The sequence below is a fragment of the Eurypyga helias genome, unplaced genomic scaffold (genome assembly GCF_000690775.1).
Source record: "Eurypyga helias isolate BGI_N326 unplaced genomic scaffold, ASM69077v1 scaffold2604, whole genome shotgun sequence".
NCBI lineage: Eukaryota > Metazoa > Chordata > Aves > Eurypygiformes > Eurypygidae > Eurypyga > Eurypyga helias.
In genome coordinates this window covers 10,416-37,972 of record NW_010245468.1, presented here as the reverse complement: position 1 = coordinate 37,972, position 27,557 = coordinate 10,416, and the positions used below count along the sequence as shown (strand labels likewise).

General features: G+C 38.6%; 1 protein-coding gene across 1 annotated transcript; it reads left to right on the top strand.

Moving 5' to 3' along the window:
* Positions 1-2,811: 2,811 nt before the first annotated feature.
* On the top strand, positions 2,812-27,221 carry TANGO2 (transport and golgi organization 2 homolog (Drosophila)). The gene is made up of 8 exons (XM_010150069.1): positions 2,812-2,935; positions 8,966-9,054; positions 10,954-11,073; positions 12,114-12,228; positions 20,707-20,777; positions 22,340-22,493; positions 25,055-25,159; positions 26,897-27,221. Exons 1-8 carry the CDS (start codon positions 2,880-2,882, stop codon positions 27,015-27,017), a joined length of 831 nt encoding a protein of 276 aa, XP_010148371.1. The 5' UTR covers positions 2,812-2,879; the 3' UTR covers positions 27,018-27,221.
* The last annotated feature ends 336 nt before the right edge of the window (positions 27,222-27,557 follow it).

Sequence of the window (27,557 nt, the reverse complement as noted above, 5' to 3'; positions counted from 1 at the left end):
TTTATTAAAATAGTAGTCTTATGAGTGATTAATTGTCAACAGTGTTTTACTGAGCAATCCATTTAATTATTTGGCAGGACACCTGATGAATGCTGGGAGCCATATTTCCATAGTCAGCAAGAGTAGTCAGTGACAGTTCTCCATTAAAATTGTATTTTATATCCCTGCTTTCACCCAGTGTGCTTCTTTGAGCTTTGTCAAAAAAAAAAAAAAAGTTTCGAGGCTTGCCTGCCATGTCTGTGCTGATGCTGTAAATAGGTACCTCTCAACTGTAGGTCTGAAGGGATCTCTTCTGAGCCGTAAGTGTTGTTTCTGAAATAGTCTGGCATGGCTTTATATTTATAAATGTTAATCTTGATGCTCACACTAAGAAAAAGACAAAACGAATGAAGCTGTCCTATTTCTGTCTGTGAAGTGGGGACCAGTGAGCAGCAGTGTACAGTATTACTCTAGTGTATTGCCTGCCCCATGAACCACTCTGTTAATGCATTTTATTTCATGTGTTTTACGGACATAAGGTGACTTCTGATGGGCAGCTGGTAACGTGTCCTTGATGGTAGAAGCTGTAGCCCTTTACCTTCTGAAGGACATGCAAAGTTATAAGGAACTGCTTATATACTAACGAACTGCTTTTAAACTGACCTGTAAATCAGGCTATTGTTTTTATAACAAGTTGCTCAACAAACAGGCAAGAAATCACTCAATCTAGATTTTGTTTTTTAATACACTTCTCAGTGAGCTTTAGTTTTTCTTTATCTGTCTTATTTTGTTTGTTAAAATATGTCAATTTTTTTGTAAGCTTCCAAGGAAGATTTTGCGACATGAATTCTCAGAGTCATGGTTAGGATCAGTCTTGCACTGCTGCTTCTTTTGCAAACACTTAATTACTAATTCAGATCCTGTTGTCATCATCAGTCTTCTAACGGGGAATATCTGACGGACTTGATGATACCCCGAGTTCTTAGAGTTGTCCAATGTCTAGGTCAGGTGCTAGGCTGGTTGGATTGCCGGGCGTATGGTAGGGCCCTGTTTGGAAGGTCCTGTAGAATGAACAGGAGCAAGTAATCTTCATGACTATGTTCTGTCTGTGCAATAAGCATGCTGAAGAACCGGAGGTGTGAACAAGTCAGTGTTATTTATGTTTAGTGATAAAAAGCAGATGGGATACAAGATCCCAAGTTTTGTGAAAAGCTAACGAGATCTGTATGAGAAGATCCAAGTCTTCTAGAACTGGTGGTAGTTGGGTGGTAAAAGACCAGTATGATTGCAGACTATTGAAAAATCAACAATAAGCATCCGAGAAGGGTGATAACACCTTCTTAAGACTGATTAGATTTTCTAAATAAAGCTGGCTGTGGATCTTTTTAAATACCTAGCGAGCAAATCAGTTACCCAAAATTCAAGTCTCCATTTTCAGTTTATCATTGATTTCTAAAATGGTTATTTTGGGGTTGACTTGTTAGAGGTGAAGAAAGCCTTTGTGATTTAATTCTGTTTTCTCTGATGCCATTTTTGTAGTTTGTTAAACAGAAAATATTTTGGATAGCTAGGCTATTGCTGCTCTTAGCTAGTAGACTGAAGTCATCTTGGGAGTGAAATTTCTTTTGTTACAGAACACAATTTAAAATACTTTGTGAGATAGTGATATGTACATACACTCACATATTCTCTTGCACTATTTTTCTTTTACCTTGGCAAGCGTGTCAAGAATGTTGCAGGAAATAAAATAAGTCAAAAAGAGGTGCAACGGAAGAGTATCTTTGCAGAATATTAGATTGCAAGACTGAACTTGTGCCGTGACAGCGATGACAGGCTAGTTGTGGTGCTGAACTGTGACTTAACAGGAGCCAGCAGCTACTGGCAAGCTGTTAATTAAAAAGAAAATCTCTATAGATGCTGCAGTTGTAGCACCACTTCTGGTAATATGAAATGTAGTCAAGATTATCCATTTCCTGGTATCTCTAAAGGTAAATCTTGTGAAATTAAAGAGCAAGAGAGGCACTCTTTATGTATCTGGAAGTATGGTTAAACAGCCTACTTCTTGTGCAGAAGCTGATTGGGTTGCTGGGTTGCTCAGATGCTCTTAGAGTTGTGGTATTGAATTCTGCCTGTCCTCTTCCTCTCTTCACCAACCTTGAAAACTTTTGCATGGAAGAAACTCTCAGTAGCAGTAAAACATGGTTATGTGTGGTTGATTGGTAACAATCTCATAATTGTTTTAGCAACCACAAAAAGTAAGGATCAGACTGCAGTTTTATTATCAGAACAAAATTTCATTGGGGCTACACAAAATACTTGAAAGCTGTTACGTGGGTTTGAAATAGAAAGCACATTTTTCATGCCATCTGGGCATGGCCAGAATTTTAAACATACCACAAGTGCTGGAAACTATCAGAATGTACACTCTGGTCCAGTGTGTTTTTGTTTGTGCCTCATGTGTTTCCCGATGATGAAAAATAATACTTTCTCCTGGACTTTAGTAATAGCTTGGCCTAAAGTATACTTTATTTACAGGTTTGGGAGTGTTTTTACAACAGCTTGAGTCCTTGTCAGTTCTAGTCTTTGCCAGTACTTTTCTGGTGCTTGTTTCTGTCCTACAAATCTGAATTAGCCAAGCATAACTCTGAAACAACTACTGTAAGAATTTAGTTAATAAAACATTCATTGAAACAAATCTATTTTGGAAGCCCTGTTTTATTTATTTTCATTGTGAGCTGTTAGCAAGAACATTGTAATCTTTAAGCTTCAGCATAGAAGCGAGGGTATCTTTTTATGACTTGCAGTATAATAGATAATCTTTATTTATTTTGTAGGCTATTACAGAATGACCTTGCACTGAGCCTTTGTGGAAGAAGCAAAATTTAAACATCAGTTCTTCAATGTGCATCCTTCTATTCAAATTTGATCCCCGACCAGTTTCAAAAAATGCATACAGGTAAAGATGGTTCTAGTTAAAACAGACTTGTTTCTATATTTTAATACAATTTTTTTTGGTAACCAATGTTTGAATTAGAAACTCAAGTCAGTATTAGGTGTTCAATTATGCTCTTGTAATGTTTAACTTAATGATTTTCCTATTTGGAGGCCTTACTGTAACCTTTTGAAAACCTTTTATTTTTAAACTGTGTCAGAAGACTTGGACTTTGTAATCATGGGACTTTTGCTGGTGGTCTGTTATGTGGTGTAGGATGAATCCTTTAAATATTGTAATCCAGATTTTGAAAGTCCTGCGCTCTACCTTGTCATTTAAACCAAGGGGATTTGTGTTTGTTGAAGCATCACAGCTGTACCAGTCAAGTTCTTTCAACAGAGTCAAAGCTGAGCCCATCCACAGTGAAGGTCTGGGATAACATATTTAAGAAGGCAGGGGGGGAAACTGCACAACTGCAGCTGGAGAGAGGGGTGAGAATATATGAGAGGCAGAACCCTGCAGACCTGGATGTCAGTGGAGGAGGGACAGGAGGTGCTCCAAGTGCCTGAGCAGGGGTTCCCTGGCAGCCCGTGGCGCAGCCCATGGGGATGCCGGCTGTGCCCTGCAGCCATGGAGGGTCATGGGGGCGCAGAGACCCGTCTACAGCCCGGGGAGGACCCCACAACAGAGCAGGGAGATGCCTGAAGGAGGCTGTGACCCCTTAGGCAGCCCATGCTGGAGCAGGCTGACCCTGGAGGATGGCACTGTGGGCAGAGACCCATGCTGGAGCAGTTCATAAAGAACTGCAGCCCATGGGAAGGACTCATGTTGGAGAAGTTGGTGGAGGAGTGTCTCCTGTGGGAGGGACCTCACGCTGGAGCAAGGCCTGAGTGTGAGCATCCTCCCCCAAGAAGCAAGGAGTGGCAGAGACAGTGTGTTTATGGACTGACCCCAACCCCGGTTTCCTGTCCCTCTGCACTGCTGGCAGGGAAGAGTGAGAGAAATCGGGAGCAAAGCAGAGCATGGGAAGAAGGGAGGGGTGGGGGTAAGGTGTTTTAAGATCTGTTCTGTTTTGTCTCTCGTTATCTTACTCTGATTTGATTGGTAACAAATTAAATAGATTTTCCTGGAGTAGAGCCTCTTTTGCCTGTAACTGGTGAGTGATCTCTCCCTGTCCTTATCTCCACCCATGAGCCTTTCGCTGTGTTCTCTCTCCCCTGCCCGTCTGAGGAAGGCAGCGATGGAGCAGCTTTGGTGGGCACCTGCTCTCCAGCCAGGGCCAACCCAGCATAGGTTCCATATTGCTTTTTGGGGTACAAGTACTTGTAATAAACCAGAAACCATTAAGTATGCTCAGTAGATCATTGTGCCTTTCACTGACTTGGTTTTTTGCCCTTTTTATTGAGAAGTAGATGCCGTTCTATAGAAAGAAAGGAAATGAGAACCGAAACTTCAGTTGTCCATAGAGTGCATTCCTTTCTGCATCTGGAATCTGCCTAAAATGGGCTGTTGTTTATGATGTGACTGCTGCTGAATTAATGTATCCATTTATTTGATCTGACTTTCTTTATGTTGCTAGTTAGAAAAAGACAGATTCATCAATCTGATGCCCCTTGGGAAAATCCCTTGGATGTAACTGTAGTTGCTTGCCAAGTGAACTTTCTGCCATGATCAATAGTTAAAAGTAAAACTTGTAGCAGTTTGCTTGCTATAAAAAAATTGCATCAAGATTGAAATTATTGATTTATAGCAGAAAACAACTTGCTGTCAGTGTCAAAATAAGAAAACGCTTTTGAGATGTTTTGGCCCAAATTCAGGAATATTTAATTGTATTTAACTTTATTGATACCTGTTGTTAAGCTATGTCTTGATCTGTACCTCTGAGATCAATTGCTCGGAGCCATCTGTTTCAGTGATAAGGGCTAGGCCATAGTGTTTTTACTGCCTGATTTTAACAGCAGATACAAAACTTTAGTCCCTTTTTTTCCCCCCCCTTAATACACTCTAACGAAATCTTTTTGCTTTTCTTTATTCAGAAGAATTTTGAAGTTCTTACTTGTTAAATGGTTCCTAAGATTTTTTTTTTTCACCTTTGCCTCAGCTTTCTGAAGGACATAGGTCTGGGTATCAGTTGGGGATGGTACCCAACCCTCCTAATTCTCTGAACAGCCATTAGACCATGTTAGACCTCTCTATTCTAGTCTCGTGCCAAGTGTAATTTCCCCTGACCACTTCTGTGTGTTGCACTGTGCTATAGCTCCGTTTATTTCACCATGAGGTTTTGGAACCGTTGACCAATCAAAAGAGGATTCCTGTACCTGCAGACTTAACAATTTGTCTGTACATGTTAAAAAAGGCATCTACAATTACTTCTTATACCATCCTCTACGTTGCATCTCTAACTAAAAGAAAATGTCTAAAATAGACGTTAAAACAAACACATATCATGGACCATTTTCTTGTAGCCAATGAACTTTCTCAAACTATAACATGTTGTTCCTAACACTTAAGAGAATTTTCCATTCGGATGGACTTTTGTTTCTAGAGCAGTACGTAGGCCAATTTTCACGTGCACCTAATTAAGCAGTAATCTTAGAGGTCACCTTTGTGATATGCTAATGAATCTCTCGCTTCCTGTATGCTTACAGCTTGCTGTCCTACCCTTTTTCCTCTGGGTTCTCTCTGCAGGCCTATTTGTAGTGAAGTTGAGTGCAGGGTGACAGACACTTTACTCTAGTCCATTATTATTGTCAAAGGTAACATGCTGCCTTTACGTCTTTCTGAACTATGCTGTGTGCATCTTACAAATAAATACATGTTTCAAGCTTCAAAGCTATAATCACAGAGTCTTTTTATGGAACTGAATTACATTGTAGGAAATTGCCTTAATGGAATGATTTCTCATGTTTTCATCTCTCTGCCTCAACATTAAAATAAATCTTAATACATAAATCCTAATACAGTTGAATTATTTCAGCTATAAAAATAGCTGAATAGGTTGTTTTGCAATTTATTAGAAGATGAGGGTCACTTAATATTGCTCCTTTTCAGTATGATTATGTTTCATAAGAGACAAAATGAAGATGTTTTGATTATAGTGATCCTGTATAGTAGCCTAGTGCTAAATTTAGAAGTCTGTGTATTAAACTTGATGGGGAATATTCAACACACTAGAAAGTCTTTGCTTATTTTACTATTTAGTTACTATAAACAATCTGTGGTTTCGTGTCAAGACTAACTGAAGGCAAAATATAATTGGAGCTTTAGGAAATGAGAAATGCACTTCAGCCAAGCTGTATTTTAACAGTAGAGATGTTTGTTTAAATAAAAATCTGTAAAAGGCAGGTGCACGCTGTAATTAGAGGGTATTGGAAGATGTCAGAAATTTGGTGAACCAGTTGAAAGCCTATAGATTGAAGACAGGAATCTTCTAGAAGAAGAGAAATAATGCAAGTCAGAAAGGAATGATACTAATGTTATTTGGCATTGGAAAAATAAAAAGGTACTTATGCTGTGCTTTCCATCAGATGCATCTTTGTTGGGCAAAATACTAAGCATCTTCCTTACAGAAAGGATGCCATTGAAATACAGGTTTTTTGTTTTCTCTATAACAGATTATAATTAATTATCTGTAGTATTTTTAATGTGCAACTGGCATCTCATGATCATGTTTTAAACCATGTGTTAATGAAGAGATGGATTCGCAGAAAAGAACAGAAAACCTGCAGAAAACATCAGTACATTTGAATGCTGAGTAGCATAATGAGATTTCATTGCTCCTAAGACTTGTGTGTTGTGGCTTAAAAATTAGAGTGAAAATTGTGTAGTCTAACTTCAGTTTACAGTAGCAAACTTGTCTTCTGCTGTGTACATGTAATTGGCATGTGGCTGGTAGTAGGAACTGACAGTGAAGAAGACACTGAGGTTATAGGAAACTGGTTAAGAAAATCTGCAAGTTTCTGACATGTGGCATTTTGTCAAAATTAAATATTAAGCAACACAGCTGGAGGGAACATGGAACACTCACAATCTTGCAACTGCAATAAAGGCAAGCCATGTTATGGGTAATAACAAGCAGGACTTTGGAAGCTCTAGGTGTTGGGTGGCGGCATGGAGTGGTGCTCAAGGGTGTCTGCAGTCACGGATTGACCTGAGTCCCCAGCACATGGCTTGCCTAGGGGTTACAGGTGTCTTTTGTTCTGCACCTGGATCAGCCAAATCCATTGCCTGCTCTTCGGGAAAGGATGTTCTACCAATAAAAAAACTTTTTTTTTTTTATATTCCAAAATAACTGTTGAAAAAAATCTGGTGGAAGTGACCATCAAATGAAAGCTCACTTACAGGTTTGCACGTGGCAGTGTCTACTGATTCTCAACATAGAGACCCAGTAAGACTTCAAACTCAAGCTTTTATTTATAGATACCCTGCATCTATTTGATGTTGCAGTAAGTCATTAAATTTGCTTTCTGATGCTCTCTTCCATTGCTTTTGAATAACAGAAAGTGTGAACTTTCTCACTTTCAAAAGATGGATGTGCAGTCACATTAGCCTACACTTTTCTTTCTAGTGTTCCAGTACTAACTCTGCTAATGAAATGACTGTAGCATACATTCAGTGAGGCATTTGTATGATCTGTAAAGGAATACACTGGTCAAGTTGCTTTGTTTTGATAACTTCTGCTGGATGAAATGGGCAGAGAAACAGTTTTTGCTCTTCAAAGGCTGAGACGGTTGTAAATTCCTCTGAAGCTGTGCAGCTGTACTGACTCTTCAAATCTTACCTACTTTACATTTTCTGCCTGACTGGCTTGAACTGGTATTATCATTGAAGCTGACTGAGCTGCATTGCTGCCAAGCCTGGAACTTTTGAGGAAGGCCTGTCCTATCTTTTATGTCCACTGCTTCTTAAATATCATGTTGACTTGGTCTTTCAGGCCTGCAGGTGCCATTTATGATAATTATCAAAGTACAGAGCAGAGGGAACCAGGCAGAGCTAGTAGATTTTTCTGCCATTTCCTAATAATGTCTGGTGTTTTTTAGTTGTTCATTTTCTAAAATTATCAAATTTTAGATGGCATGTGAAGAGCCACAGAACATACTTTGTCGGGACAGCACTTGGTCTTGTGGAGTGATGTGTTTATTTCTAAATATAACTAATGAATTTAGACCAGCAGCATTTTTCAATTACATATTATTTTTCTTAACTTCTTCCTACCTCCTGACTGTGTATAGCCTCCAGGGCTGTTTGTAGTTTGTCTGCTGCAAGGGCTGACTCACTAACAATTCAACTCTTTTGTCCTGCTGTTCTGATAGAATTCAGATTATGCAAGCAACCACACATGAAAAAACCAAGTGACAGAAAACAGTGGGGAAAAGCCCCACTGAAATACCTCTCGGTTGTTACAAAACCCCATGCCATTTCCCAAATAAAACCCGTGCCTTTTCCCTTTGCTTCCTTAAGCATGTTGTTTCTTCGAACGAATTTCAGTGGGGCTGGACCTTTGAGACTGTCACAAATTTATCTCTGTTCTGGGTGCTTACTGACAAAAGCATCTGACTTGAATGTTTGAACCACATAAATAGAGCTTTCGGTATCAAATTTAGATGAAAAAAATACTGCTACTACATGATCCTAAGTAATGACCCAGTAAAAACATACTGTCATCCTTTGTTTTTTTTGATGTTAACTATAAATCTGTGGGTTATCTTTAAATTTTCTTTAATTAAGCTGTAATTTCCCATGCTGAGGAATTTTAAGATTGCTTAAGCAATCTTAACTCAATCTCTTGCATTGTAAGTATTTATTCTTTGAAAATAATAACTGCCTCATTCACACAACAAGTTAGACTTGCTGAATGTCTCAAGACAATGAGAAGACTGCTGCCAGATGTTATTCTACCTTTACCCTGGGTGATGATGGTGAAATGGGAGGATAAAGGACAGTTTCATACTCAAAATGAGCTAATGCTGTGGCAAGAATTGGATTCTGTTTCTGCCTTTACTATGAAGTTCCTGTTTGTAAATAATAGTATATTCTTGTTCTTGTGTTCTACAGGCTTATTCTAGCAGCTAATAGAGATGAATTTTATCACAGACCATCGAAATCAGCAGATTTTTGGGACAGCAGCAATGAGATCCTTAGTGGTATGTCTGTCTTGTTGTTTTGTGTGGTTTTCCTACAACTTATAAGGAAATTATGACCTGGGGTTTTTGTTATTGGGGGGTGGTGGTACATTTCTAATAAGAAATATGCTTCTCCCCTATACTTAGGGGGAAAACCTGTCCTAAGTTTGAAAGATGAGTTGTGCTAATACGCTATTTGTTTTAGTATCTTGTCGGGTTTTCCCACTTTGATGTTCAACTGATTTTAGCCCAAGCAGTGCAGTGGGAATATAACAGATTAATTTGTCCACCACCAATGATTATTTTAGCTCTGTCAGATACACTGAAACACTTCTTAAATAGGTGGAATTGGTTATTCCACGGACTCATTGTCTGTCATAGTGGTTTGAAATCATTGAACCAAACCTCAGGAAAGTGAAAACTTTCTCATTTCGTATTGGTTAATATTTTACAGGCTAAAGAATAATTTTAGTTATTGATCCAGTTTATTAGCTTTTGTGTCTACATTTTGCTAAATGGATAGCACAGTCACTCAGCTGCCTGGTTCCCCATTGCAGGGAATCTATCTTCGGACATCTTTAAGAATAATCAATATTTCTGCCTTTTCTCAGAACTGGAAATGAAGATCTGGAAGACAAAGCATTGTTTAAATACAAGATTTTGACTGTGCAAATACTCTTTGTTGATGCTGTGTGTTATTGTCATTGGCAGGGAGGCCTGTAAGCTGCTCTGCAACTCCCTTGCTTCTGAAGTTCTGGCTGACGTTTCTGTTTCGTGCCAGACATTCTGCATGCTGCTTCCCCTGCTATGTAGCAGTTTAAACAAACAAACAAAAAACTATCCTGAAAATAGAAAGGCCCTGAATTTTTGTCTTTTATGCCCTCGTCAGCTCTGTCCATATTTGGCCTAAGAAACTGGTGTAGTCTCCATCCAGGGGGTGTATCTGTGGAGATCCCATGAATATATGCCTTTGAGTTAATAATGTTGTGTCCTGTAAAAGCAGTGAGTTGAACCAAAATAAAGCATATTTGTTCTCTGTGTGGCTTAAAAATGAAAAAAATACTTGGCACTTAGAGCAGTTCCAGAAACTAGGAACTGCTTTATGTTAATCACTGGGCATTGGTCATCAAAGCTGTGTGTTTTTCTTTTGTGCACCTTTTGGTTAAGATAGAGAACAGTAATAAAAGTATTGTGTGAAGGTGTGATATGGCTAAATGCGCTATTAAAGTTTTGGATAGAGAAGAAAGAAAGGAGTTTCTGAATAAGGATCCGAAACCTGCTCTTTTGATCTCCCAATGAAAGTTGTCTTATGACATGATGATTCAGAATTAAAAGCTTTCTAACAGTATGCAAGTCATATTGAACTAGTTCTTGGTTTGCCCTTAAATGCTTGCTGGTTAACATGAGTTCATTGCAAATAGGTAATGGGTTTTTCTAACTTGTACCCCCTTTCAAGAGGTGTGGTTGCAGGCTTCACTTTTGTGGGTCTACCTCCTCAACATAAATTACTGCTACCAGAGGCCAAGATTGCTATCAATTACCTAGCTTACTCTAAATTTGTGTGGCTACTTGTGAATTTAAACTTGCAAGTAACATTTATCTTCTGAGATAGCTTTTGGACCAACAAGTGTTCTGATCCTACTTGAAGTTTTATATGTATTTTAGCATATAGGCAAAACTTAAAATTTTGCTTTTACGTTTAATTTTCTCATCATCTCTCATCTATTATTGGTGTAGCTTGGAAAATATTTAATAGTGTAGAATTGGAGGACTGGCAATTTAAGTGGGCTTACCTCACTTGCACCTACTACATTTCATTCAGCCTGCTCAAGACTCAGGGTTTGCATTAAGAAATTCTGATTTAAGCTTGATATTTAAAAAAAATGAATGTAATATCCAAACTCTCATTTATTCCATTAGGTCTGGATATGGAGGAAGGAAAAGAAGGTGGGACGTGGCTGGGAATCAGTAAGAAAGGCAAGATGGCTGCCCTGACAAACTATATGCAGCCAAAGATCGATAAAAATGCAAAAGGAAGAGGTATGAAGGAGTAGAAATTGAAAAATAAGAGAGTGGACAAACAAGCCCTGGTGTCCCAGTAAAATAGTGATGATTACATTATTAATTTTTTAACACCTTTTTATGGACAAATGAAATGGTGATGTGCTGTAAATGGAATTTGTGAACTGATGAGTTTGAGTACCTGTGTGGGGAACCTAACTTGGATAATGATATTCTCATCAAACAGGCAAAAGTAAAGCAAGATGTAGTGTCTAGAGCCGGAAGTTATACTCAGTCAAGAAATGCAGCACCAACTGTCTTCTCTTGACAGTACTTCTAATTAACTGTCAGAACTACTAGACAAGCATTGAGCTGGACTTCTTAAAATGTTTGTGTTCTTGTTCAAGCAACTAAGTTAGGGAAACAATGCAATTTGGGTTATGCTGGAGGGTAACAGAAGATAATTGTAGTCCTTTCTCCCCTGCACACTGATTAATCAGACGAGCAGAAATAACAGGAAAAAAACCAAACTCTACCAAAAGAATGCGTCTTTTTTTTTTATTATTTTATTCTTTTAAATTTTTTTTAAAGTAAAAGTAGGTCTGTTTGTAACTGTCACATGATACTGCATCAGGAATATATTGCAATGGCAGAACATGTTATACAGAGAAACAAATGAACCATGTCGTTTGTACTGCATTTTAGGGATGTATATCAGGGAAATGAAGCAAGACAGGAAAGAGTTGGGCAAGGTGGGAGGATAAGAAAGGCACAACCAGTATAGAGTAGTTAGTAAATATGATTTCTGTAGAAGTTTTGATGAAGAGCTTTTGACAGAGTTCTTCAGAGTAAAAATCAAGCTCTTAATGTGAATGTGATACAATTCCATTTGACTTTTAAACACCGGTTGGTTGTTTAGTTTTGGTTTGTTGTTCAGGTTATTTTGTTGGGGTTTTTCTCCACCCACTGTTATATGCTGTTGGTAACAGGAATCTTGTGTCTTTACTGTTTGTTTTACTAAGCCTATGAGTATAGTGAGTTCACACATACAAGTTGCTCTATGTACTTCTTTTTCTTAGGTGCTCTTGTAACAAACTTCTTGACTGCAGATCTGGACAGCTACTCTTACTTGAAGAAAGTTTCAGTAGAAGGACACCTTTACAATGGATTTAATTTATTAGCAGCTGACTTGAAGTAAGTCTACAAAACATTACAGTTCAAATGTCAAAAGGAGCAAGATAATTGTAGTAATGTACATATACTTTTTAGCACAGAACTGTAACAATACAGAAGCCTGTCATGAACTAAAGGTAGAGCTCTTCTTTCTTGTGAATCAGCATTTAAGGTCCTAATGTTGGTTTAGTCATAATTTCCTTTGTTGTTTTTTCATCTTTCAGATGCTGAAGACCTCTGTATTCTAATCCTTGTTTCCCACACAACTTCCTGCTACTCTTTCTCTTATAGGCCATAGTCAACCTTTACCCTGAAGGCTATGTGGCTTGTGTTTTAGAGAAAACAAAACCTTGGCTCCATAATTTCTCAGAATTTCTCTTTTTATTTGTTGGTTTGGTTTGTTTTATTTTTTTTCTTCTCTGGGAGGTGGCATGCTGTGGCAGGATTAGAACAGCTGAAAGCTTTCAAGCTATTATTCCTGTCAGAGTGGCTGTATCATTAATCTTTGCTTGAAACATAAAAAAAGCCCATCAGCATGTAAAAAATGTTAACTTCTTCAAGTTTCTGTAGCTGAAGAAAGGACCTTGGATATTTGCTTATAGTCCATGTGGTTGGTGCAGTCCTTTCCACTGCACATGCATGTGCACACACAAGTTCATATGATGGTTTTTCTTTGCATTATGCCTAGTTTGGAAGAATGGAAATCCAGGGCTAAGTCATCTCCAGGCTTTGTATCAATTTTCAGTTAGATTCATACTGCATGACCATAAGCAGGTATAAATTGCCAAGAGCACACCACTGCTTTGGCACACCTCTGCAGAAGCATTAACCTTACTAGGCCCTGCGCTGTCAGGTTGTCTTCTCCTACTTAGCTTTTCTGCACACTTCTGGGAAAGCACCTGCACTTAAAATAGAAGGTCATAGTGTTGACCCTTTTCACTGAAAATTATATCTAGCCCCCTATCACTAAGTGGCTTTGTTTTCACATTTTTCACTTACTGTGTTAGACCACCTTCAGCTGATGGTTCAGATGTACCAATCACTTCTTCCCTACTCTCCCACTTTCCTGCAAGTGTTCTATCTTTTTTTTTTTTTTTTTCCCCCTCCCATGAAATGACTTTATTGCAAATGCTGCCAGGCTGTTAGGTTTTGGTTTTAAATTTTCTATGATATGGTGGAAAAGTGAAATGAACCTCATGTAGGTGATCACTGTCTAAAAGGATGAATATAGAAAGGCAGACTGTGCTACCTGTGAAGATACCAGGAGTGTATTTCTGCTTGGTGAGCCTGCTTAGAATATAAGTAGATGTATAAGGAAACATAGATAATGTGTCCAGCATTTAATCCCGAAGCAGGTTAGGCTATTACAGGGTTTGCTGCTTTTCTGTTATTTTTACTCTATATTTTATGAAGTTCATTATCCCACCAGAGCCTTCCCAAAATTTTTCAGTTGCTTAAATTAATATTTACCGTGGCCAGAGGACTTGCCTTTTTTGTGCTCTTCCCTGCATGTTGCTGCATGGCTAGCTTTCATAAATTGAAAGGCTATCTGTAACTGAAAAGATAGCAAAAGAAGCAGTCTTACTGTGTTTTCAAGCAAACATGGTATTCAAGGTGTGACCTAGCAAGCAGTAAGTATGTTTGAGCTTCCTATTTCTCTTTTAGGTAAATAGAATAGTCATGATGGCTGCTAGTGTAATAATATTAAAGTAGATTCAGTTGACATTATGTTTAAGGCAGTCACTCATGTGTTGTTGTTTGTTTGTTTGTTGCTCCATGCTAGGCTGATAGGGAATTGTATGCTCGATTGAGTAGTCTTTCTGTGGTGATGCAGGTCATAATTCCTTGCTGAGTATCACTATGAAAGCTGTATGTGTTGATTAACTTCTCTATTTTGATGTGTTCTTAGCCTTGGATACTCTGATGAAATTAAATTCTTGGCAAACTAATGATGCAGAGCAATACAGAACAATCTATAAGACATGTGAACTTGTCATTTGAAGAAATTAGAAGTACTCCTGAGAGAAATGTAGTATATAAATGGAAGCTACATTTCGATGTAAATAGAAAATGTTATTGTAGTCGGTGCCATTTTGGTGGGTCATGTTCAAAGAAAAGATTGAAGACTCTTCTTAACATGTTCTTCTGTTGTGTAACAAATAGTGATTGGCTGTGTTAGTGGTGTGAAGTGGAGAGGAAACTCAAATTGAAAGTGTAAATGAAGCACTGTTGGGGAGGAGTATATCCGAGCACCTGGTACTGATGACAGTAGGCAGCACATTTAGAGAGAGTTTTACAGTGTTTGAGTTTTCAAGTACACGTGTCAGGAAAAGAAATGTTCCTCTTATCTCTGTATTACTATGATGACAGTATGCTAGATGTTACCGGTGCAGTGATGTGAGGAGGAGAGCTGGAAACGCCATACGGGTTGTAAAATCTCGTCGTTTATTTTCGTAGCTTTGTGTGACTCTTATTTTGAACATGCATGGATTTTGACGCTTTTAGTGTAATCTGCTTGCTCTGTGGCATCTCGTTGTCAATTTAAACTCTATTCATTTTTTTAATAAGAATGCTGTCAGAAAAAATACTTGGTCTGTAATCCCCTCAGTTCATCATCTTGCTGTATGTCGATTGAGTCATGAATACTTATCCTATTATGCTAAATGTACATTTATGTTGAACGTATAGCGTATGGCAGATGGTGCATATTTGGAGTCCTGTGTGACTGCAAAATTAGCTTCAAAGAGGGCAGTGGTGCTACTCCTCCAGTTTTGATTATCAGTAGGTTTGATTAGAGGGGAACAGGGTTATCGGAAGCTGGACTGCGCTCAAAGGAAATGTCTGTTTAAGATTCAAAGCAGTTTGCCTTCTTTTTCCCTTTGTGGTAATATCTGAAGTAATGGTGAGCTGTTTTTGTTGATGAACAGGACAGCATTTCTGCCTTGGGAAACCCGTGTACGTGTCCAACAAATCTAGTTGCTAGATTTGCTCGGACTTTCATGGCTATCCCAAACTTCTGCGGGAGCTGTTGTGGCAGCATCTCCCTGATGTTCTATACTGCTCTGAAGGACAAATGAAGTGGCAGCTTCTTGTCACTCTCCCAGCAAGTTTAGAGTCTGGCAGGTTGTAAGTTAGAGCCCGTAATGTTTAGGAGCAATAAGGTTCCTGTCTAATAGGGGCTAATCACTTTCACCATGAGGAACAGAGGAATTGTACCTTACAAAACAGATCAGCTGGAGGGAGTTGCAGAAAAAGGCCTTTCGTGAGCTTTTCTGCTCTCCTTGTGACAGGCAGTTCTCAGTCCTTCCAGGGGAAATGTAGTAAACTGTACCATCACCTGTGTTGACTGATTTGGTGATGTATTGGAAATAGAGATTATGTACTGGAATGTTATTCATGTTCTGATCTGGAGAATGAAGTTTGGTTCATAATAGGTTTTATCTTGATCCGATGATGGATGTGAGTGAATTCCATTTGAAATTGCAGATCCCCAAAACAATGGGGTTGGATTGTATATGTGGGGTGGTAATAGGTATGTAAATACCTAATATAAAACATATGTTTAAAAGTGTTTCTGTATGTAAATTATGTATAAATATATAGACACTCTCTATTTTTCCTTTTTTAATATGGAACTCCCCCACTGGTTAGTTATGTAGCAGCATCATTGATGAGTTAAAAAAAGCAAACTGAAGAAAATGTGTTTGGGTGAAGAGTTAACGGAACTGTTGACAGTGCAGGGCCTTGTAAGATTAAACCACCTGAAAAGTGTGACCAGGCTTTAGAAACATGGGCTGTCTTGTTCAGCATGGTTATCAAGACAAGGATACATGGGAGGGGTTTGAGTGCTCCCCAGAGATTAGGCGTAGGAACCTTTCCAGTGAAAGGTGAGATAGGGTCAGACCGCTGGTGTGGAATGTTGTGGCAAGGTGTCACGATTGCTCTGTAAGCTTGCTTACGTTTTCTTCTCATGCACTGTCTGTCCTAATATCACCTTCTGCCGAGGACATCTCTTTTGCTCCTTGTGACTTCCTCACGAAAATGAGGTGTCCAGGTACTTCTCTAATATGTTCTGAACTACCACCTTTGAAATATTTCTGCGTAGATCCTCAGTCACTTGCAAGTCTAGAGAGATGGACACTCCAACGTCAGGAGAAGGCAAAACGCTTCTGAAACGCCTTTTTTTAATCTGTTCTGTCTGGCACCTTCTGCCTGACTCAAATGTTGGGGAAACACCAAAAAGATGTTTAGACACTGACAACAAAACCAGAGTAGAGCACACTTTGTGTGCTGTGAGTATCTGGCAGTATTCTTTCCACCATTTCATTTCATGCTAAGTGGTATATGTACAAAAACGTTTGGGCTTTATAGTGGGTGGTTTGTGTGGGTTTTGGTGGGGTTTATTTTTGTTCAGTTTCAGAATACAGGGTTTTCTGATGAGCTCATGAACATTGAAGAAAATTAATCTGTGAACAGTACTACTCAGCTGAAACTACTGTTCAGCATTTCGAGCTGGCAATTTCATCTTTCCTCCTTATGCAAAAAATACTTTCACATATTATTCATAAAACATTCCAATGTCCTTGTCTGTAAAGTATTCTCCCTGTTAGCAGATGAGAGCGCAGTGCTCAGGGGCGTGATCCCTTGGTGATAACCAGGCCCTGTGGAGCTTTACTGCCTCATTACTTTTACTTTTTTCCCCCCCTTTCGATTTCTATTTTTGTTGAACATGACTTGGAGTTGATGCAGGGCAGGGGTGCAGAAGGACATTGCTTGTATCTCATCGACATTAAGTAGTAATTCTGCCAAACTCTGCATGGCTTTAATGTTGCTGTGAATCATCTATTACTGCTGAGGTTTATGCTGCCTAGAATATTTTCTAGAATATTTATTACTGCTTACATTTTTTTTGACAGGTTGATGTATCCAAGCCTATTTTTATGTAGTTTTAGTTTCTTCTCATTCTGCTGTCAGCTATGTCTGGAATGGAAAAAAAAAAAAGTCTACTGTGTCCTATTGCCATCACTTTAATTAGGCCTTTATTACTTCTTCAGTGAAATTGGTGTCTATACTTGTAAATCTGGGAGGGAAGAGGCTCTGAGCACAGGCCAGGATTTGGAGGCTATTGCTGTGATCAAGCTTACAGTGAATCTTCATTTTGGCTTCTGCCTTTATGTTTAGTACGGAGTATCTGTAAACAGTAGGAAGAGAATAGGCAAAGCCAAATGATAAAAGGAGGAGTGGCTGACTGGCACTCTGAACCAGATTTTGGAAATATCCCCCTTTCAGAAGTCTTTTGGAAGGCTTCAGTCATCTTTTGACAGAAGACAGCAGCAGTGTTGCAGTGGAGATACGTGTAATAGAAAACACGCATCTGGGGGGGAATGTAGTACCATTAAGATACAGCTGTCCTGAATTAGTGACCTTGCAGTTTGTATGTTCCCCGTCTTTTTGTTGAACTCCAGGGGATCTTGTTACTGAATTTCTCAGTCACAAGATTCTCAGAACAGATGCTCGATGATAATGTCCTTTAACACAAAAAGCCATTGCTGAGGGAAGGCAGTAGTGCCTCCTTATTCAGCATGTGGTCTCATTTATGATGGGACTTGTCTTACAGCTGTGTTCAAGAGCTTGCTTGGGCCATTTGTCTCCCTTTCCATCTAAAACTGTCTTTTGAGACCTCAGTTGATAATAACTGCTCTGATCTTCTATCTGCTGTAGGAGGTCTATGAAGAGACAGGTTTAACAATTTGAGAAGAGTATTTAATGCACCAATAAAATAATTTGTGTAATTACTGGTAACTTAACTGGAAGAAGACCTTGCAATGACTGTAATGATTTTGTTTTATTCGCTTAATTCATAAAATGCTTGTAGTATCTCTGTAACTGGTACTGCATTTTTAATTTTTTAATGACCCAAGTGTTAATGTGAAAATAGGCCATTAGCAGGTAACTCTTTTCCTGTTTTTTAACTTTGGTTTATTTGTTCTTTCTGTGCTTAGTCATTGTATTGTATTAAGACCAGCTGTTTTTTATTTATGGATTATATTTTTCAACGTACTATTCCTTGCTTGTGAGATACAATATAAATAGTTTGCTCCATGAAGCACACCAATTCAGCAACTTGAGGGGACCTAAAATACTTGTCTTGAGCATCACTCCTTTTATGCCCCTGTTGAGTGTGGCATGTCTAAAGTTTTTCCTGTCTCCTTGAAGACCTGGCAGAATCCAGTTAAGGGAAGACTGTATGGGAGACCTATATTTGAAACTTGGAAAAATTTGTAATAGCATCCATCTAGCTTAAAAGCAAAATCTCTCAGTAATTTAACTGAAGGAGCTAATAATAGGAAAAAGAGTGAAATAATTCTCATTGTATATGGCATGACTATAAAAATAGCTCATTCTTCTTATACAAATATTTCTGCAGACAAGTGTACTGTCAAAGAGGTTTGCTGAACCAGTATAATGGGTGAATACTTCATTAGAGAATATTCCCACTCCGCAATGATTTATTTCTAATAGTTAAGCTTATTCAGCAAAGTGTGTCTGGTGAAAACAACTGTTGTTTTGATTGCTGTGATTACTTGCTCATGAACAAACTATACTTTTTTTTTTTTCTGTGTAACTTTGAATTCAGAGTTTGTTTGTACCTGAAGGAGTCTCAAAAAATGGAAGGGAAGTTCAGGTTGTTGCTAACAGAATTTTTTTCTTCTGCTTGTACTTTTCAGCAACACTTTTTCGTATTTATTGAAAATGCTGTATTTTTCTGCCATGGTGTGTTTATGAATAATAATTTAACACCCCCTTTATTTTCTTAATCGGAGACGACAACTCCTTGGACAGATTCCATAGATGGGGTGAAGAAACAAACGGCTTTTTCACTAACATACATGGTTTTTCCTTTTTCCTTTTTTTTTTTTTTTTCACCCCTCTCATTGATGGGTAAGAATATTTTTACTGAATCACAGGTAATACAGTAACATGAGAATTCCAGGAGAAGCTAGTAAAAATCTTGATTGTGTAAGAATTAGGGCCAGAACAGGAAAGGAGTGATCGATATTCAGTCCCCTGCTGAAACCAGAGCATGCTGGTTGTCACAATTCTGATGTGGCCAGCTGTCTGTGAAGAGTTGGGGTGGTCAGTAAGCAGGCTTGAGATCAGCATTAGGTAAATTTGAACAAGAATCTCAATGTTGAAAAGAATAACAAAGGAAAATAAATGTCTTTTTAGCCACTAGAGGAAAATTCGGAAAAAGCCATTTCTTGTAACAGCAGATAAATTGTAAATGGAATGAGAGCTTCTTATTTTGTATTTAACAATAAAAGCAGTAATACATAAATCCCACCTGCTATGATTACTGTCTTCTTACTGTGCTGAAAAACTTAGACATCTTTGTGTAAAGGCACCAGCCAAGTCTTACGTGTTTGGGAGGAGGAAGAGTAGTGTACAGAGGAGAGGCAGGGGGTGGTTTTGTGCTCTGTGTGTCTTCCTCCTCTTGCCTCTTCTGATTTGTAAAATTAATAAGTTAATATTTCCCTCTTTATTTGACTGTCTGGCAAAGGCTGCTGTAGAATGTCTTACAGAATGGCTTTTTAAGAAGCATATAAACAGCTAAATGAAGACTGGTTTGCTTGTTGTTAAGGTTAGAGTAGTGGATGCTAACTTAGGAAAGCAATTTAACTTTCAGTACATCATTAATGACATTGCATTCTATATACTCTTATTTGCCTCACAGCACAGATACGCCTGTTTATCTCAAGCAAATAAAGAGGACCTGGAAATGGCTTCTCTACTGTGTTACAGTTTATGCTGCTTAATCCAAATTCAGTCTTAATTGGAAGTTTTAGGTTTTTTGTTTGTTTTTTAAATTCCAAAAGTCTATCTGCTGTCTAAGGAGCTAGAGCTTGGGGGTCAGGTTAAAAGCTCAAGTACAACCAGAATGTATTTGTTGGTAACTAGAATAATCCTCTCTTCCACTCTTAACAAGTGTACTTGCTAGAGTACAATACAGAATTATATCATCTCATGGCTTTGTCCCAGCAAATTAAAAGAAAAGAAAAAAAACGACAAAAAAAAACCCTAACCCCAAAACAACTAACTGATAGCCATCTGAGGAATCACTATTTCACGTCACCTGATGAGACTGAGGGATGTTAAGAGTGAGCTGCCTAATGGCAAGCCATTCCCCACCCTCCATTTCCCACAAGACACACAAGGCTTATTGAGGACTTCCCCCCCACCTCCCCCTCAGTTGATTTGGTATTTTGTTGTCAGCATTGGCAACACTGCTTAAAAATCTATGCTGTTTGGATACACTGATATTGTCTCTGCCAAGCGAGAGTTATTTGCAGTGCTGGAAGCTATCTTTGAACATTATGTGAGGTCCCTCCTGGTAAACTGTATGAGAGAGTGCTGAAGCCAGGACCTACAATTACAGAATGTAATCAAATGTAAAAGCTGATGGTTTTTCAAGGAGAAATTCTTATGTATATTTTTCAGTACCACCAAAGGAGACATAATTTGCTACTATGGAAACAAAGGAGAACCAGAACCTGTTTTCCTAAGTCCTGGTAGGTTTTCTTCTGGAAAGGTCTTAATATTACTCTGTTTTACATGATTCGGAATGTATCTGTATTGTTCTAGTAATTTAGCTGTTTACGTGTTGTCTTCACTATCATATTATTTGCATTCTTTTAGGGTTAAAAAAAGAATTAAATGTCCTTTAATTCTTTTAAGTATTTACTAATAAATTTCAGTAAAGAATGAATAGTTCATTAAAAGCTTCTGTCCGTGTCACTGTACCCACCTGCAATTAGTGGGATGCTGGTTATGTAACTGACTGGAGGACAGAAGTCTGTCTTGAGGAATGGAATTTTCAGGGGTCTGTGAACTTGACCCTGACTTTCTACCCAGCATTGTGAAGTGCATAGTGTGGCTAAGCTCCCCTAGGGACAGAGTTGGTGTTGTATTTGCCTTACCAGGTGGATTGATTTAAAATATTTAAAATCTAGCCAGCTATGTAAAACAGTACTCCAGAATTCATCACCAAAAAGACATTTTAAATGAACAGGGGCACATAGAAGGTTCTGAGCAGTGTAGCTGGGTGATAACAGTTAATGACAGGGGTGGCTTATTTTGCCTGCTTAGGTTAATGGCCAAAGTGTGGCTGCCACTAGGCAGATAGTTACTGCAGCAATTACAGCATAAATTCTTGGAAACAGCTGTTAGATTTTGTACAGCTACAAGCACAAAACAGGTTTTAACGCAAACATATAAAAAAAAAGAAATTGAAAACCCATCCACTTGTTCTAATGAGAAACTGAGTCACATGTCTGTTGTCTATAGACTGTAGCAAAGGTAGTTCAAGTCTCCATGCTTCAAATACAAATTCCTTTTTAGGCACTTGATACCACTGTCTGTCATTGATACTAAACAGTACTGGTGCCCTGAGGGACACCACTTGTCACCAATCTCCATCTGGATATTGAGCCACTGACCACTACCCTCTGGATGTGACCATCCAACCAGCTCCTCGTCCACCAGGGAGTCCCTCCATCAAATCCATGTCATTCCAGTTTAGAGAGAAGGATGCTGTGGGGGGCTGTGTCAAAGGCCTTACAGAAGTGCAGATAGATTACATCTGTAGCCCTTCCCTTGTCCACTGCTATAGTCACTCCATCATAGGAAGCCATTAGGTTGTTCAGGCAGGACTTGCCCTTGGTGAAGCCATGCTGCCCATCCCAAATCACCTCCCTCTCCTCTGTGTACCTTAGGATAGCTTCTAGGAGGATCTGTTCCACGATCTTACCAGGCACAGAGGTGAGGTCAGTAGTTCCCTGGGTCCTCCTTTCTACCCTCTTTAAAAACGGGTGCAATGTTTCCCTTTTTCCAGTCAGCAGGGCCACCTTTGATACATAGTTTAATGACCTTACTTATTTTTGAAGTAAGATGAGAGCTGGCAATAGGGTGAATAAGGCAATTATCAGAAGAGATTCATGATGGAATTTGTGTATAGCATTTGGCTTTGTCTTTCAGACTGTGTGGGATAAGATAATTATGTTTGCGTAGTACTTAAGTTAATTTTCTTTGCTCCAGAGCTTAATAAGTTACTTTGGGTTTGTTGTATGCATAGGAATATATGGATTGAGTAACTCTTTGTTGGATACACCATGGAAGAAACTTCAATATGGGAAGCAGCTTTTCACAGAAGTGATCAAGAGAAGTCAAGACCTAACCAAAGAAGACTTGGTGCAGGAGCTTCTTACAGTGATGAATAATCAAGAGCCGTAAGACCATGATAGGCAGAGTTTACTCAAAATGCAATACAACCAGTTTAAAAATTGAACATGGAAAGTATTTTGACAGAAAAGCAACTTTTGCCTTATATTAATTGAGTAAGGCTGGGTAATGAAGGGCAAAAGGTAGTGCTCTTTCTCTCTCCAGAGACTGATTTTTGACGATAATTGATTTTTAAGCAGCAGACACAGTAAACATTATTACTGTGGTCTTAGTACTCATAGTCTCTACACTCATTTCTCTGTGCCCTTTTCTTCTAAAGATTGCACTTCTCTTGGTAAGGATAGCGGGTGCGAGACAAGGGATGTGATGTGTTAGCTGCTTGCTGTAGCCTTCACAAAGCTTCACTGTAGGGTAAGGTTCCCTTTCTTACTGCACGCAAAGTAAGCGCTTGTTTACATGAGCAGGTTTGTGTTAGTAGCTGCTAGCTATTCTGTATGCTACCCAGAGTAGACAGGGGGTGGAGAAGCATTTAATTTTTGAAATAGAAGCAGCTGCCTTGCTCAAAAGTGCAATGATTTTAGGCTAAATGGGGGACGGAGATAAAGGAGTATTTGCGCAGTTCAGCTGTAGGCCTCTGGTCACGGAAGTTCCCAAGAGATGAGTTTGTGTATCTGATGAGATGTTTGGAAGTAAAGGACATTGATACCATTCCAGTGTCCAGACGTGGAGCAGGTGCTGTGGTCTACATTCATATTGTTGCTCACTGTCCAGTGATTCTCATGTTTAGCCTGACTTTTACCTGTCGAGGGCATGATTTGTGTGGAAGCAAAGCTGTTGCTGGTACATAGATCCAGTTTCTTAACTTTATAAATCAGTTTTAATGCCAACATTCGTGTTCGTGGCTTTTTTCAGTGGTCCAAAATAAATGTTTACGTAACTCAGACATCTGAGCAATGAGTAGTAATTGGGAAGTCTGCTAAGCTGTCCTAATTACTTTTTTCATCTGCAGTCAGATCAAGGGATTCTTAAAAAAAGTAGTTATACTTTTACCTTTTACTAATAAAAAGAAAAAGGTATAAGGTACAATACAGTACAAGTGATCTTCCCTTAAGGTTCAGTAATTCAGCATGATCTCATCTGAAATCATCTGACTATAAAATGGAAATATTTACTTACAAAAAGCAATATTTAACACTAGTCTGTAATCTTTCCAAAGCACACTTCAAGGTGAAGTTATCTCTTTCATAATAAATATGAACACAATGATATGCAGTAGCTTTGAACTTTAAAATATCTCGTTGCGTATTACTTTGATCACTTTGTGTGTTACAGGAATTAAGTGGGTACAGTGATTGGTGGTGGAGTGTATGAGATAGAAGCTGACAGTTCTCACGGGCTGAAGTGCCCCGCTATGTGCCTTCTCTGTTACATCGTGGTATGCTCCAGCCCTGTGCCCAGTGCAGGAGTGAGAAGAGCTTAGTTGCTCTAGTCACACTAGAATTGCACGTATTCTTGCTTCTCCCTGAAACACCCACAGGTCTTCTTCTCCACCACAACAGCAAAGAAAATGATCCCAGTTAGATGTAAAGGTCAGTTACGGTATAACAAATTGCACAGTCTCCTCAACAGATGAGCATGAGCTCTGAAAATGGGGTTGAATGGGGTCTGTTTTGTTCTGCCCTCTTCCCAAGCATTCACTGTACAGCTGCTGAATACACTGATAGACTGCTGCCTTGTTATTTTGTTAGTACAGCTGTGCTAGGAGCCAGAAATGGGATTACTTCTTGCAGGTGAAAGAAGCTAAAAATTAAAAGACAAAAATCTGCTATAATAACAGTTAAATTGGACTCTGATAAGTAAAATTGGAATCTTTAATTATTGAAATAGAAAGCTGAACTTAGAGCTAGCATTTGAGAATGTTCTGGTGAATGGAAAGCCAGGGATATGTGGTTGCTGCAGTAACCTTTGGGACCTTAGCATCTCTTTTGTGGAATACGGATACATGTTTAATTACAATTAATGAAGCTTGATATTTTATACAATAGAATTGTGCTGGTAAATACCTTTCAAGCTTGCTTAGGAATATATGTCAAGAAATGTAGGCACAAGCTTAACTTGTCCTCTGCTGCAAATTCACAAATTTTAAGGATTTTCCTAGGTATTTTCCCGGTATTCCAAATAAGATCAAAGCAAGCAGAAAGGTTCTTTGACACAAAAAGAACTAGAGTCTAACTGGAAAAATGCTGGTTTATGTGATGTGCCTCAAATTACTTGATCATTAATGTATTAATTGAAAGTAAAATACATAAAACCAGACAAAGAATAACAAGGAGAGTGAAAGATTTGTCAAGATATGAAAAATATTTCTTAAAGTGATGCAAAAGTTAAAGGCCTTGAAAGAATCTCATTGGGAAAGAGCTTACAAGCTGTTTTATTTTTAGTTTTCCTCATACTGAAGTTGTGAACACAATGTACACCTTTTTTTACTGTTTGAAAAGTGATTGTTATTCATCAACCGCTCAGTCAACACAGCTTGGATCAAGAGGGATAAACGTGTTACTATTGGAGAATTAAATTTCTTTTTTTCATTTCTTTACAACTTTCTCAGCCAATTACCAGACCCTGCGATTGAAGACCAAGGGAAGGATTATATACGTCCCATACTGAACAAGTATGCAGCTGTATGTGTTCGTTGCCCAGGTTATGGAACAAGGTAAAAGATTCATAATCAGAAAAAATGGTTGCGTACTGGATCAAAGCATATCTCAAATCAAAATTATGCTGCAGTAAGTTTTAACCCTATAGTGACTGCTTTAATTTTGTTCAGATGTTAAACAAGTATAATTTAGTAAAGTATTTCCTTGCTTAGTATTTTGGTGCCCTGGTTTTTCTACTGATGAGCATTTTAAGCACACATTCTGATTAATTTTTGGTGGGGAGTGTGACATAGCTTCAGATTGTCCAAGACAAGATAACACAGTTTGTGGAGTAGCAGATCTGACCACCTCTAATTCTGTTCTTATCAAAACAAGCCATGCTTTGAAATTATGTTTTTAGCAGAAAAGTACCATTATCTTCTATATCTGAGGAATTGCAGAACACATTTTTCTTCTAAGAGCAAGAATAGTTTCATTTGCATAGCAAAGTTAAAAGTTTCTTTAGGCATGTCTTTGTAATATGTATCTGTCACTTCCATACATGAAAAACCTGTTACTCTTGTTCAAAAGAACATGTGTTTTCTTTTTCCCTAACTGATGTTGCTGTTTTTTCTGAGATAGTCTCACTTTCTGCTCAGAATGTTCCACCAAAGCTGCAAGAATAGAATAATGCAGTGCATCTTTTAATCCACAATGGGACAAAATTATAGGTGAACCCTGTTGCTGCTGGTAGGGACTTCCAGGAGTTTTGTCAGACTGGCCTCTGGCAGAGCCCACCGTAGCATTGCCACTGCAGTGATGGAAATTGATAAGCAGAGAGCACTCACTTCTGTAAGCATTTTAAGTTGGTATTCTGAGAAAGAAACTACTGTAGAAACTGAGGATCTCTATTAAATGCAGTCAAAAAACATTTTAAATATGGGATAATGAAGACTTAAAATGGTGAAGAAGCATCTTCCTCCTCTTGCTTCAGTTTGCAGTCTAGCTATTTGAAAGGAAACAGGGATCAATCAGCAGAAATACTGACCTCTTACTGGTGAATTAACATTATATTTCAAGTCTTCCCTGCTACTGGAATTGTATGTTCACATTTATCTTTGACTAAGCCATGCTGCTAAGGAAATCGACATTGTTAATTAGGCCTAATGATACACTTCTGGGGAAATTAAGCACTTCTTTTTATATGGGTGAGCAACGGTGAAATAACTTGAGGAAGGCAACCACATCAGGATGGTGGAAAAATCCCACTTCTGCCATTCATCTCTCTGACAGGATACTGCAGTGTCCATAGAGCAGCTTTTCATGAAAAGAAAATTCCTCTTTGGAAGGTTCCCAGAAAGACAAAAGTTTTTCTGTGATTGTGTGTCAGTGTACCATGATAATAACTAATGATATTTAAATCTGAGTGGACATTCGATGTGAAAGAATGGAGGAGTAGTATTGATATGAATAACCCATCAGGGTGTGTAGGCTCTGAAGAAAACTTGGGTTTATGGTACTTCTGAATGGAACGCTTGGCACTGAAGAAAGTTTAACCTTTTAGTATACTCTGTGAATGAGGAGCCTTGTGTGTCAGCTGCTGCAAGTGCAGCTGGGAATTGGAGCAGTGGAGTGACAGAAGGAAGGGACTGAAAATGCCCATTTGCACTTGCCAGGATGATTTCTGCCCTGCTAGCATGGTGATTGTGGCCAAGAAAAAAAATGGGCTAAAACCTTTGGGGATGAGGGATGGGGACCCTGCAAGTTTATGTAACGGTTATAAGGCTTAACCTTCTACCCTCATGTTGTTTCAGGACTAACACGGTCATTCTCATTGATTCAGAAGGACGGGTTACATTCACAGAGCGCAATATGATCAACGCAGATGTCAACCAGTGGAAAACAAGCACCTATGAATTCAAACTGCACGCTTGACAACTTTCCATTTGAGTGGTTTGTAATAAAAGCAATGAGAGAACAAGCCATTAAGCTCTAGTAAATGTTTTGTGCCAGCCTCCACAAGCTAAAAATAGCAAGGAAAGCAAAAGTTAAACCAACTGGTAGCATGCCCTATCAGGCTCACAAATCCTTGGGATAAAACCACAAATAAGAAACTGGGTTTGCATTAAGTAGAAACTTACAATTGGAAAAGAATTTTTAAATATCACCCCACCTCCAGGGCAAGGCCATCTTTGCCCATAACAAAGTCACTTTTTTTTTTTGTGGGTGGTTTTGTTAAAAGACAATTTAAGTACGCACTTAAACATGTTTTTAGTTCAGAGGAGGGGAAACACTTGCTGCATTTATTGTTCTGTCTGAAGGTTTTGCCAGACTTTGCTTTCCTTTCAACTTATGCTTTTAGGATTGTATAGCTGATGCCAATATGCATTAAATAAATGTGTGTTATTTTTGTAGCATTAAGTGCTTTAGTAACTTTTAAACTTTTCAGCAGTGCCATAGTTCAATGTCCTGCCT

Excerpts from the sequence above, each read along its gene's own strand:
- TANGO2 (XM_010150069.1), top strand. The coding sequence starts at position 2,880 with ATGTGCATCCTTCTATTCAAATTTGATCCCCGACCAGTTTCAAAAAAT. Across the intron at positions 9,055-10,953 it reads CAGCAATGAGATCCTTAGTG|GTCTGGATATGGAGGAAGGA; the intron begins GTATGTCTGTCT and ends TTATTCCATTAG. Across the intron at positions 11,074-12,113 it reads TAAAAATGCAAAAGGAAGAG|GTGCTCTTGTAACAAACTTC; the intron begins GTATGAAGGAGT and ends TCTTTTTCTTAG.